The following is a 14,465-nucleotide window of genomic DNA, read 5'->3' on the forward strand; positions in this document are numbered from 1 at the left end:
AGGCGACACTTCTCTCCCTCTCAGGTTTCATTCACTGGAATGTACACCGGGATGTAAACCTGCTGTGTTTGCAACAGGACAGACTTCGTACATTTGATCATGTATTTATTTCCCGGTGGAAAATTCTGATCAAATCACAGCATAGTATTAGCATGACATTCCCCAATTTAAACAAACTTTTTATAGTTTAAAGTTAACGTTCTATTAATCTTATTGCTGCTTCAAGATCATATATTAAGCATTTAATCTGTTGTCATCCAAATTTTTATTAACTCCACTTTTAGCTGTTAACTTTATTTGAGGCAAAAAGTGAATACGACTGGTACATTAGAGCTTTCCCTGTGAAATGGGATAGAACTGCTTTCAAATAGAACACAAGATAATAAAATGTGAGGCTGGATGAACACAGCAGGCCCAGCAGCATCTCAGGAGCATAAAAGCTGACGTTTCGGGCCTAGACCCTTCATCAGAGAGGGGGATGGGTTGAGGGTTCTGGAATAGAGAAGGGAAGGCAGACCGAAGATGGCGAGAAAAGAAGATAGGTGGAGAGGAGAGTATAGGTGGGGAAGTAGGGAGGGGATAGGTCAGTCCAGGGAAGTCGGACAGGTCAAGGAGGTGGGATGAGGTTAGTAGGTAGGAGATGGAGGTGCGGCTTGGGGTGGGAGGAAGGGATGGGTGAGAGGAAGAACAGGTTAGGGAGGCAGAGACAGGTTGGACTGGTTTTGGGATGCAGTGGGTGGAGGGGGAGATCTGGGCTGGTTGTGTGGTGCAGTGGGGGGAGGGGACGAACTGGGCTGGTTTTGGGATGCGGTGGGGGAAGGGGAGATTTTGAAGCTGGTGAAGTCCACATTGATACCATTGGGCTGCAGGGTTCCCAGGCGGAATATGAGTTGCTGTTCCTGCAACCTTTGGGTGGCATCATTGTGGCACTGCAGGAGGCCCATGATGGACATGGTGCTTGATCTGGTTGCAGCACCAAAAATACCACAATACAATGAAGTTCAGAGATAAAATACTACACCTCAATTGAAATGCCTTGACCCTCTCTTCGGTCTGTGTTAATAGTTTTAGTATTTAATTCTTTAGTTTTGTACACATGGTCCAGCAAGATTTACAGTGAGTGGGCTGTGCTGTGCACATATTTATTTTCATTCTGTTGGATTTCATCCCGCCTCTTCAGAGTGGGAGCAATATTTCAGGAGAGGTGCATAGTGATTTATCAGGTAATTGCTCATTTGTTGTTCAATAATCTAATACGAAAAGCAATGTTGCATGCACAGTGTATAATAATAGAAAAATGCCATTTTAAAATCAAACATTTGCTCACCTTGTGTCCTATTTAAATAATATGTTGCCATAAAATTAACTTTACACTCTGCTAATTAGATTAGAAACATTAGCAACATTAAATATTGTAATTCCTACTTTCTAGCTAAGCTAAATGGCAGCTTATCATTCAATGAGATTCCCCATGAGAAAAGCCATTGAAATTACAGGCCTTGAAATTGTAGTGGGAATAACAGACATGAGTGCTTAGTGTATTTGTCTGAAATACCTCAGTCTGCTATTTTAGTGGCAGCAAATGGGTTGCCACTGTTATTAAACTAACAGACTTAGGAACTTCAGATGACCATTCATAATTATTTTCCAACAGTATAATTTTAATATCATTGAAATTTTCATCTCAGCGCTCCAATACTACAAGATACTTTGCTATCTTATACAAAGATATTATTTTCAGAGGCCACAAAATAAAATGATGCAAACTTTGCAAGAGCATGTTTGCATTTTGAATATATCAGTCATTAATAATTATCAATCAACAAGCTTTTATTAGTTTATTTCATATTTATGAACATGTTTAGAGGAATTCTCAATGAAACAATGGTGAAATGTTGTAGCTAACTCATTTGAGAAATTGATTTTGATCACTTCTACCAAACATTTTTCCACATTGTGTTATTAGAAATAAGAGATTGATTATGTACGGCATTTTGTTGTCATTCAGATTTATTCAGAAGCTGGCACTTTTACCCCTCCAGGGCTTTATGATGTAAAATTGCAGCAATTGAGCAACAAATCACCTTGAACTTCATAAATATTAGAGTTTGTAATATTGTTGCATCAACTTATTTGTCCCGAATAAAATGCATGGAGAATAAAAAGCAAATTTATATTAACCGAATATTTGAGTTGTACTTTTGCACCGAATCCAAAAAAAGTTACCGTTGGTATCATTGTGTTCTATACCATTGTGCATGTAACAAATAGAACAAAACTTATAGAAAGAATACCCTAAAATAAACGGATCTATAGGTATATTTAATAATAAGGAACTGTTGATTCTTGACACAAATATTTATTCTGAACCAGCGATAACCATAGGAGCAGTCTGAAACAGTGTTTAAACATGGAGGTATTTAAGTTAAAAACGAGTTCACATGGACTTTTTATTTGCATGCAACAAAAGCAAACACTTGAAGAAACAAAACTAGATCACAGGTTCGATATGGCCTGTTAAAGTATAATTTTCCTGTTCTTTTATCAAAGTAACCTGTGTGGGAGTACTCTTGGAGAATTTCCTCAATTTCTTCACTATTTCTCTTGGAGAAATGTGTCCATCATATGGTTCTTGGATTGGCTGGAAGCGCTGATGGGTCATTACATCATTAGGAGATTCAAATTTCTTTTTTACCAGTCTTCATGTTTAAACAGCTCAAAAGCTCACAAACATCCTTTACAGAGTGCCACTTGTTCTTTGCGAAAGTCTCTGCAGGGACAGAGCCGTCTATATTTTGGATGATGGCCTGCACAACTGAACAGCAGGATCTGCTTCTGAAGGTAACAGTCCTGAGCGATTTCCTCAAAGGCGGGATAGAGATGGTTAGCCTCAGACTCGATGCTGTCACAGACAAAATTGAACCTATTGGATTGAATGTAAAAATACATAATCAAATTCAAGGGTTTAATAGTATTTATAATTTACCATATCCTTCTGGAAGGAAAAGATAATTTTTTAAACAAAAGTTTGTGGTAATGCATAAAATGGAAAAAATCCACTTCACACCTCATGACCAACGAGAGACATCTGAAGGAGGTAAACTATAATAATAAAAGTAATTTGAATGAAATATCTTTAGAATAGTGCTCTCCAAAATGAACCTCAGAAAATAATTTCTATCATGCAGCATTGGCTTGGGTCGGGACGAGCAAGTTACACATGATAAATATAGTCACTAACAGACTGAAATCTGCTAAATGATGCATAATTAATTCTTTACACATATAAATATCTGCAACGTTAATGCACTCTTATTTCCAAATCTGGTGAAGATCCAATCCATGTTATACTGATTTTCAGACTCTCTGGTAAGGCTTTACTTTTGGGTTTCATGCTATCCATATTCCCAGTGTTGGCAAATGTGCCAAGTATCTGTTAATTGTGGTATCAGTTCAACTCAGTTCTAGTACTCAGCCCATAGTCCTTTGGTCAGTTCTCATGTGTTTTTGTTAATTTGTCGCAGCCAATGTAACCAAAGTTTTGTTTATTCAATATTTCAGCCTTTCTGACAAAAGGTCATTGGACGTGAAGCACTGAATCTGTTTCTCTCCTTAAAGATACTCGCAGAACTGCTGAATTTCTCCACAACTTTCTGTTTCTAATTCAGATCTCCAGCATGTGAAGTTCTTTGTTTTATGTTCATATCAGCCATGGCTCAGTTGATAGCTTTCTTATGTCTGAGCCATGAGGACATTGTTTCAAATCCCAGTGCAATCCACTGCAGTACCAAAGGAATGCTAAACTGTCAGAGATGGTATCTTTCAGATGAAATAACAGACTCAGACCTAATCAGATTGTTTAGCTATTAGGAAACAATACAATTTTGTTTTCAAAAGCTCTTGAGATTTTCTTAAAGGCCATATTTTGATTGTTGGGAGTTTTGTTTATTAGGTAATAGAGCCACATTCTATCAATATCTTTTATATTTGTAACAACCTTATTGAGGTTTATAAATTAATGACACAGACAAGGTGAATAACAAAGGTCTTTTCTCTAGGGTGAGGAAGTTCAAAACTAGGGGCCATATTTTTAAGGAGATAGCGGAAGGTTTTAAAAAAGGATGAGGGGCAAATCTTTTACACAGAGATAGTAAGGTGTAGAGCTGGATGAACACAGCAGGCCAAGCAGCATCAGAGGAGCAGGAAAGCTGACCTTTCAGGTCGAGACCCTTCTTCAGAAATGGGGGAGGGAAAGGGAATTCTGAAATAAATAGGAAAAGAGGCAGAGGTGGATAGAAGATGGATAAAGGAGAAGATAGATGGAGAGGTGACAGACAGGTCAAAGAGGTGGAGTTGGAGCCAGTAAAGGTGAACGTAGGTGGGGAGTTAGGGAGGGGATAGGTCAGTCCAGGGAGGATGGACAGATCAAGGAGGCGGGTTGAGGTAAGTGGATGGAGATGGGGGTGGGGCTTGAGGTGGGAAGGCAGGTTAGGGAGACGGGGACAAGCTGGGCTGGTTTTGGGATGTGATCAGGGAAGGGGAGATTTTGAAGCTGGTGAAATCCACATTGAAACCATTAGGATGCAGGGTTCCCAAGCAAAATATGAGATGCTTCTCCTGCAGTTTTCAGGTGGCATCATTGCAGCAATGCAAGAGGCCCAGGATGGACATGTCGTCCAAATAGTGGAAGGGGGAGTTGAAATGGTTCGTGACTGGAAGATGTAGTTGTTTGTTGTGAACTGTGTGTAGGTGTTCTGCAAAGCAGTCCCCAAGCCTCCGTTTGGTTTCCCCAATGTAGAGGAGGCCTCAAGGGGAACAGCTGATGCAATATAAGCAGATGTGCAGGTGAACATCTGTTTGATGTGGAAGGTCTTCTTAGGGCCTGGGATGGGGGTGAGGGGGGAGGGATAGGGGCAGGTGTAGTACTTGCTTCGGTTGCAGGGAAAAGTGCCGGGGGTGGTGGGGCTGGAGGGGTGTGTGAAGCAGACAAGGGAGTCACAGAGAGACTGGTCCCTCCAGAAAGCTGACAAGGGTGGTGAGGGAAAAATGTCTTTGGTGGTGGGGTCAGATTGCAGATGGCGGAAGTACTGGAAGATGATGTGTTGGATACATCTGCCCCTACACTGCTGTTCCTGTTGTGGCCTCCTCTACATCGGTATTAAGGGTATCAATGTGGTCTTCACAAGCTTCAAAATCTTCCCTCCCCCGACCGCATCCCAAAACCAGCCCAGCTTGTCCCCACCTCCCTAACCATTCCTCCCACCTCAAGCCCCACCCTCATCTCCTACCCACTAATCTCATTCTGCCTCCTTGACCTGTCCGTCCTCCCTGGACCGACCTATCCCCTCCCTCACTGCCCACCTACATTCATCTCTACTGGCTCTAACCCAGCCTCTTTGCCCTGTCTGTCTCCTCTCCACCTATCTTTTCCTTTATCCATCTTCTATCTGCCTCCCCCTCTCTCCCTATTTATTTCGGTATTCCCTTCCCCTCCCCCATTTTTGAAGAAGGGTCTCGACCCAAAACGTCAGCTTTCCTGCTCCTCTGATGCTGCTTGGCCTGCTGTGCTTGTCCAGCTCTACACTGTGTTATTTCAGGTTCTCCAGCATTGGCAGTTCCTACTGTCTCTTTTACACAGAGTGGATTGCGTATGAACTGATCTTTCAAGGGAAGTGTGGATGCAGGTACAGTTACAATGTTTAAAAACACTTGGATTAGTTCATGAATTGGAAAGATTTGGAGGGACATGGCCCCAGCACTGGCAGGTGGGATTAGTTTAGTTTGGAACATGGTTGGTACGGACTGATTGGACAAAAAGGTCTATTTTCATGTTGTATGACTCTATGACTCTATGTTGTCTCACACTGAAACAGAGTTAGAAGAGTTCATCAATTTCCTCAAAAATGATCAACCTTCCATTGAACTTTGAGCCACAACACACAGAAAAAGCATTTGTTTTCTAGCTAACTCTATTCAAATTGACACAAGGGAACAGGTATAAAGTTAGCAACATTTTTGCAAAATAACTGACACACAGTTCTGCAAAGAAATAGTCCTTGTCCTAATTATATCCTCCTTAGACTGATGAGGTCACCACTACCACATCTTAGTTACAAATACATAAAAACGAGACTTTTGAGCTAGGCAGTGGTTACTTTTTTTTAAAACAGTGTTGTAGATTTAAATTTAATAATTGACACAAATACATTTGTTACTATAGCACCTATTACATTTTCCCACAAAAAAAAGCTCCTGAATTTCTGCAGCCTAACGCTAGTGATTCCAATTACATTTACAAGGAATTAATTACCTCAGCTTTCTTGGCTCCTTATTCCCAGAGAATTCCTTTGGTGACAGGTTTAGAACTGTTCTCTATCCTTTTGCAGCCAGCTGTCCACTCCTTGCAGTCTTCCCTCTCTCTGGCCCTTGCAGCTTGTCTCTTCACCCCTCACTCCTCGGTCATACTGCCCTCTTTGTCTGCCGCTTTTGCATCCCACTCTTCTTGCAGTTAAATCCTACCACACCAGGCCTTGCTCCTTCCTTCTTCACTTTTCTTGCAACATTCTTCACACCCAAACCTGTTGGAGCCCCATTCTTCAATCACTCTCCAACCTCTCTTGGAGCTGCTTCTACCCCCTCAGCAAACAAATCTCCTGACCTAAGGGACCATCTCTCCTGTGCTAAGCAAAAGCCTTGGCTTTCAGCAAAAGCCACAATCTCATGTCTCCTGGCAAAAGCTCTAGTTCCCACTATATGGGAGAATATTCCCAAGACGACACTCTCACTGTCATCACTTGTGCACACACTCGCTGCTTTTACAATCATAGACTATTTCTTTCCTGCATTCATTCACCAATGAATCTGTCAGAAGCTGGAATGGGAAAGAATCAGTCTAAGCTTGAAAGAGTAGCTCCTCACTTAATCTCTCATTTCTATTCATGGAGATGGCCATTCTCTGATTGGTCACTCCAATGATTTTTTTCCAGATGCTCTGGGGGCAAATTCACCTGCAACCCTTGAAAGGGGTTAGTTCGATCTGAAGGTTTCCATAACACTATTTTATAAAAGACCAGGGGATTATCCTCAATGCCCTGGACAATATTTATAGCTCAATCCAAAAGAGCAGATTATTTGGTCATTATCACTATTCAGATTTGAGAGACTGCAGTCCACAAAATTGGCTACTGGATTTCTTACAATTCTACAGTGACTACCTTGCAAAAGATTGCCTGTAAAAATTATTTGAGATAATCAGCAGTTGTGAAAAATCCTACATTAATGCAAGTTCTTTCTCTTAGCATACGTATCACTGTGGCCATTCAACTTCTCAGCACTCTTAGCACTAAATGGCGTCAAAGCTTTTCAAATACATTTACATTTCACTCTGACAATGCATGCTGCTCATGTTGGATTTTATTGATTGCAAAATCAATTCCCCTGCTCTGTTTTACTCTGTGTAGCCTCTTGCTGGAATTCAGTTTGCTGAGAAAGATCAGCTCTTTCACACCTTATTCAAGCAGTCATTCACAATATGAGAACTGGACAATGCAAACAGCAAAACAATTGAAAAATGAGTAGGCAGAGGAACCTAGTACACTTCCTTGCTCCCTGCCTTGGGGTATCAGAGCAAATGTGGCTCTTGAAATGTTTTCTTAGCTACAACTGAACCCAAGCTATAAATCAAGCTGTCTTACTATCATAAGAGATTAAACATAAATAGATTGATATAGAGAAATGGTCTTATTTGCATTTTTGACTCACTTTTATTTTCTCTGAAAATAATAATTCTGGCACAGCTATGAAGGATTGATGTTGAGTTTTCATTCTAACACATTCTTAGCATTATTTGCTTGAAATGTCCAAAATTCCAGACTTTATAGATGGATAAGGAAAGAAAATCTTACTTATCAAAGATGGCCTTATTGTTGACAAACTGGAAGAATGTTGGTTCACAGATGAGTCCATGCTCTTGACAGGCATTTGTACAAGATTGTGCAGTTGCTGATACTTGGAATCGCATTGAGCTTACAGGAGGCCAGGTGAGCACCTTGGTGGCATTTGGAGACCAGAAAAGTCCAATGACATTTCGAGAAAATGTGATTTGATTTGTGGCATTAGGTGAGGGTGAGAAATGCCGTGCAAGTTTCTGAGGCCACGACAGAAATACCGTGTCGCACAGATCCTGTTACAAGAAAGAAGAAAAAATGGCATTGGTTCATAGGTTCTCATAGTTAGGTATCTTTCATTAGGAAACTAAATTGGATATTAAAAGGTAATCAGCAAATACTGCTTTAAAACTTCACCTCAGTGAGGGGACAACCTGAGGTTGGAACACCACATCTCGTGAGGGAAGTGGTAGAAAACTGTGTGCCATACAGAATCATAACATCTTCACTTGATTTGCTCATTTGATCCTATTGCAGACTGCAAAGTAGGCATGAAAACCAAATTCCTAGAGTAGGCTGAACTGAGCAACCGATGGATGGGGCTGAAATCAGCTATTAATAACCTGGGTGGGCTAGTGGGTTGAAGTACGCAGAATTAGAGTGGAGACCATCTTCAAGTGCAGTGACTCTGTAAACTATTAAGAGTATGATTTAGGACGGATAATGTGATCTTTTTCTTTCAAGTATTCCTGCCAGGATTGACAGTGTGGATGCGGAGAGGTTGTTTCTCCCTTGCAGGAAGAGTTTAGGAACAGGGGCTATAATCTCAGAGTAAGGAGCTGCACAGTTAGGACAGAGAGATGAGGAGGAATTTGTTCTCTCAGAGGTTAGGGAATCTGTGGAATTATTTACTGCAGAGAGATGCAGAGGCTGGGTAATTGAGTGTATTTAAGGCTGAGATAGAGTTTTATTCAGTAAGGGAAACAAGGGTTATGGGAAAAAGGCAGGAATTGAGGATTATCAAATCAACCATGATCTTGCTGAATGGTGGAGCAGACTCACTGGGTTGCATAACCTACTTCAGCCACCATGTCTCACAGTTTTATGGTCTCTTAAACATGGGAAAGTTAACTGATGATCACACCAGAACATTCTTAACAACAAGAGATATTAAATGCACTCTTGTTTTCTTTTTCCTTTAACTTCTGATTCATTGATTTACATTAGTTTCTAGCCCAAGATGCACTTTTTCAAAGAAATTCACATCATTCTTTTCAAATTCCTCTATGCTACCCCCCCATCTTCCTACTTCTGTAACTTCAATCAGCATTACAACTGTCCAAGATCTTGAACCTTATGTCTTCAGTTCTGACCTCTGACGTAATTGCGCCTCTATTGGATGTCTATTTGATCCTTACAGCTTTAAAGTACATTAAGCTTATTAAACATTATCATATTATCTCCATATGAGACTTGGTGTCAAATTTTATTCTATAACACTACAAAAAGCACCTTGGGATGCTTTAGTTGGTTAGTTGGTGCTACCTGGATGTAAAATGTTTTTGCCTTTGTGATTGTTGTTAACCATGTTTCCATTCTTGTTGACTTTAGGGAGTAGGTACATTTACACAAATTATTTTGCCCATTATGTTATATCTTCCTGCAATGGTATTAAAGTTGACATAGTTGAATTTTCACTGGAATTGATAACATACATTCAGTATGAAGCCTGTGACCTACCATATATTGTGATATACATTTCAGCAACTGTAAACTTTACTCCAAATTCAAATTAACTTGGATAGTGTTTTTAATAATAAGTTCAAACTTTTAATACAATAATGACTTCAAACAGTTGCAGGTTACAAAACCTGCCCACACTGGACAGCCATCTCATGTTTATCAATGTTATTGTTCAGATCCAAAGCAAGGGGGTGCTGTATTCCAAGGGAAAACCTATCATCTGTGGAATTGCACTCTGGCAGATTGCTAGCTCAAGGCATCCTAACACTTTCTGAAGCTTTTGTCATTTTTTTGTAATGATCAGACATCTTTGCTAAATTCAAATACAAAGATGAGTCACAGGCATCACAGAAGACATTTTACTCCTTGGTAAGTAAAACTGTAGAAACTTCTTTGGTACAATTACTTAGCACATAAAATTTCATTTGGGCAAACTCTATTTTCCTAATCTAAACTTGTGAAAAGATAAACTTCTAGCGTGCCACTTTCTGGTACTGAAAAATATCACACAATTTGATTTCTTTAACATCCTTGGATCATATGATAGACTGGCAAAATGTAAACAGGAAGATAATTCTTGCGGAGGGGGGGAGGCGGCAGTCTCTGAACTTGCCATTTAACATTCACACTCATTTTATGGAAAACAATATGGTCACCAAATTCTATTTGATGATTTTGTAAAACCAATGTTGTCGCTAAAAGGAAACATCATTGTTTGCCCAGGGTAGCTCAACACTAAAGAAGCAGTGACTGACTTCAAGCCCAGATCACATGCTTGCACACTCAGCAGCCATTTTAGAAGCAGCATTGTTAAAGGCTTGTAAAAAATTGCATCGTTGTCCATTGTGAAAGGAAATGAAGTGTTCATGCTGTTCAGTAGGGAATGTGGGAGAGGATTAATGAGTGTCAACAAAATACAAACAAATAATGATGAAATTACTATAAATGCATTTATGTATACTTCCTTTTAAAGACTCGTGTGACTGATCAAACAGAGAATGACAATTTAACTGATGAGATTATTTTACTCATGCATAATATGGTATGTTTACATGTAACATTTGGAACATTAATGAAGAAGATGCTTGGAAAAATACTTTTTCTTTTTAATTTCTTATTCAAGGCTTTGTAGATGATGTGTTCTACTCTTGCGGATAATGCCTCTATACCAAAGATTGGGCTGCTTTGATATGAAAACAAAGCCACTGGCAATGATAATAAGAAGACTGACGCCTGACAAAGTACAGCATGAGGAGAGTGACCAGTGAGGAGAAACAGCAAACTTGATTGACATACCTGGTATTGGATGTAGGCATGGACACGCTCCAGCATCCCTTCACAAGTAAATTCATATGGAAGATAAGGTTCAACCTAATCAGCATAAAATGATATATAACAGGCAAAAACAATCGGATAAATACTATATTTAAAACAACCACATTTAATTATACTAAGGCATGTAATTAATTTTCCAATTTACACCTTGAGCTACATTTACAAATATCCCACTGCAATATGTGAATAAATTTGCTCAGCATTAATAAATAGAAATTTTTCCTATGTCAGCATTAGACATTTTTCAATAATTGAAGCATATCCTGAAATAGAGAGTTCTCAATTATGGTCCTGTATATTTGAGTGAAATATAATGAACTCTTTTCACTTCAATACCCTAGGCAACGAGCTCCATCACATCATTTCTGCCTAACACCATCAGACAGATACATAATGGCTGCTGAGCCAAACCAGAATGAATTAGATTTCTTAAATTAAATTTGCTTGCCTTGTATTCCTCGACTTTTAGCTGCCATTTTACAACATTATTACAGCCACATGAATATTGATGTGTTAAAATGCACAGATATGTTACAAATCTTTTAAATATCAGTCTTCACTGAAATTAAAAGAATGTAAGGAATATTTGGACTATTGTATTGCACTGGTGATATACTGATTTGGCACTGAGATATTGCAGCTTGCTGCTGAAATATCTGTCTAACAGTGCTTGAATTTCTTGCAGTTTCCTGGAGATTGCTAATTAAAAAAAAAATCTGATCTAAGTAATGCTCATACTTCCTTTATTGCAGAATATTTTTCAAGTAAAGAAGAAAGCAACTTTATTTCCTTACTTGACTACATAACCATTCAACTATTTAAGAGTGAAGTGTCCCAAGGCTACCATATATTTTCTTAATGGATCATAGAGAATGAAATGCGTCTCTGCCCTAGAACTAATATATGTAAATGTTCATTAACATGTCATAATGTAGTGTGATGGGTATCTTATTGTATTGTAGACATGATTCAAATACTTTTCCGGGATCAAACTGGAAGTTATATATGAAGACATTTTGGACTTTTTTTGTTTAGTTATGGACCAATTCAAGATTATAATCCAAATTTCCTCACTCTTACATTCAAATATTCACAACATTGATACTTTGTCGAAGGATGGTACTTATGTAATGGAGAAAATAGACAGTTGTTTGTTATACAGCATGGCAAGGGACAATATAAACAAAGATTAAAAAGTACCAGAGCTGTATGGGTGCATTATTAAATCTTAGCCTATATATTTGCGAGTAAGGCAACACATACTATTGTGCAAATAGTAGGAACTGCAAATGCTAGAGAATCTGAGATAACAAGGCACAGAGCTGGATGAACACAGCAGGCCAAGCAGCATCAGAGGAGCGGGAAAGCTGACATTTCGGGTCTAGACTCTTCTTCAGAAAATGAGCTTCTGAAGAAGGGTCTAGGCCCGAAACTTCAGCTTTCCCACACCTCTGATGCTGCTTGGCCTGCTATGTTCATTTAGCTCTACACCTTGTTATCACATTTTATTATGAAGTGGAGGTTGACTATCTTCTGATAACTAAAACTGAAACACCACAGAGAGGCTTGCCTTGCCTCGTAATCTGTTAAAGGAAGTGTGTAAAGTGGTATAGCTTGCCACTCACCCCCAATCTGTTATAAAGGAAAGGTTAAAAGAAATGAACTCTACAATCACTCTACAATCCAAAAGTAACTATTTATTTATTTAACTCTAACAGTGAACAAATTTACAGAACTACAAACAAACTGAACAATTCCCCCAAATATTAACTATTCCCGAATAGAACAAAATTCTAATGGTATGCTGTTCCAATAAATACAAATTACCACTTATATAAACAAAACTAATAAAAGCAACTTAAAACTTAGTTTCTTGAAATTACAGCCAGAATACATCTTCCAGAATGTTCAGTGCCTTCTCTGCTGTTCTCAAATCAGGATCGCCTTTCTCCGTCAAATTCTTGTATCAGAACTATTAGCTAAGAGGGCAGCTGTCCCTTTAGACAGATGATGGTTTTACGAGAAGCTTAGACAATTCTGTGAGAGCCAACGATTTCCTCATTATGAAAAGATGGCTTCATTTTTTCCTCTAAATTTTAACACCATTACTAGTAGATACATTGGTCATTAGTCTAGAGTTACAAGGTTCATGCTAATTCTGTATTCATGTATATAACATTGAACACTACCGTTTCTATCTTATATACACATTTTCCTCTTAAACCCATGATAACACATCTGCAATGACATTTTTATGAACCACAACATGTAAAATCTGCAAATTTCCAGCTTGTAACACAAGACTCCAATGAAATAGTCTTAGTGTTCTTATCTTCAAATCTTTCCAAAAATGTCAAATGTTTGCGATCGGTGTACACAATTATCTCTGTTACATAGTTTGCAACATAAACATTAAAATGTTTTAATGCCAGCACCAAACTCAATAACTCTTTCTCAAGGATTGAATATTTTCTTTGGTGAATATTGAGTTTCTTTGAAAAACAACCAATTGGCCTTTCAATTCCACAATCAACATCCTGTAACAACACAGCTCCAACCCCTACATCACCTGTGTCAATAGTGACTTAAGGGTTCAAGGAATTTGGTGTGATTTAAACTGGTGTGGTGGTTAACACTACTTTTAAAGTTGCAAACACATCCTGGTATTGGTCTGTCCAAAGGAATTTCATGTTCTTCTTTCACAAATTTGTCAGTGGTGCTGTCACAGCAACAATGTTTGGTACAAATGTCCTGTAGAATCCACTCAGTCCCAAAAATCATAGCAACCTCTTTCTTTGAGGATGGTCTTGGAAATTCCTCAATGGCCTTCGTCTTCATGCTCCTTGCAGTCATCTATGTGAGTCCAATGTTGTGCCTGAAGAACGTCATTTCTGCCTTCGCAAATTCTGTTTTTTGCCAAATTTATGATTGGCTTTGCCTTCCATAGTGTCTCAAAGAGCTCTGCAAATGTGCCATTTAATCTGTCCATGAATGGCTAAAGATCATAAAGTCATCTATATAGATGGCACCATTAATCAATCCTGCCAAAACTCCATTCATAAGTCTTTCAAATGAGGCTGGTGCATTCTTATTCCCAAAGGCCATTACTTTAAATTGATATAGCCCATTTGGGATTACAACAGCAGAAACTTCTTTTGCTATCATTGGCAAAGGTCTTCCCAGTAGCCACAAAGTAAGTCCAACTTTGTGGTGTCAGTGGTTTCATCCTACTTTTTCCATGCAGTCCTCCAGCTTTGGCATTGGATATGAGCCTGACTTAGACATGGTATTGAACTTACAATAATCTATGTAGAATCGTTGAGGACCACCACGGTTGGGAACCAACATGATCAGCAAACTCCATTCACTATGATCCAGTTTGATGGTGTCCTCTTGGAGCATCACTTCCATTTCCTTCTGTACCTGTGCTGCATTGTGAGGATTAAGTCTGTAGGGGTGTTGTGTTGTTATAACATGTTCTATAGCATTAGTCCTCCCTAT

At 39.0% G+C, this 14,465-nt stretch overlaps 1 protein-coding gene across 6 annotated transcripts in view; it reads right to left on the minus strand.

Annotated features, from left to right (window-relative positions):
- Nucleotides 1–1,842: 1,842 nt before the first annotated feature.
- The window catches only part of LOC125463480 (alpha-1,6-mannosylglycoprotein 6-beta-N-acetylglucosaminyltransferase B), an 875,834-nt gene continuing 863,211 nt past the window's right edge, over nt 1,843–14,465 (minus strand). For 5 of the 6 annotated variants that reach the window (XM_048554765.2, XM_048554763.2, XM_048554762.2 and 2 more), the window contains 3 exons: nt 10,926–11,000; nt 7,905–8,182; nt 1,844–2,923 (listed from right to left, as the gene is read on the minus strand). In XM_048554765.2, the coding sequence (XP_048410722.1) occupies nt 2,725–2,923; nt 7,905–8,182; nt 10,926–11,000 (552 nt within the window). In that variant the 3' untranslated portion in view covers nt 1,844–2,724. Of the gene's footprint in view, nt 2,924–7,904; nt 8,183–10,925; nt 11,001–14,465 lie in introns of all 6 variants that reach the window. The other variant, XM_059653747.1, reaches the window with a different exon arrangement.

This window comes from Stegostoma tigrinum, chromosome 22 (genome assembly GCF_030684315.1).
Source record: "Stegostoma tigrinum isolate sSteTig4 chromosome 22, sSteTig4.hap1, whole genome shotgun sequence".
Classification (NCBI taxonomy): Eukaryota; Metazoa; Chordata; class Chondrichthyes; order Orectolobiformes; family Stegostomatidae; genus Stegostoma; species Stegostoma tigrinum.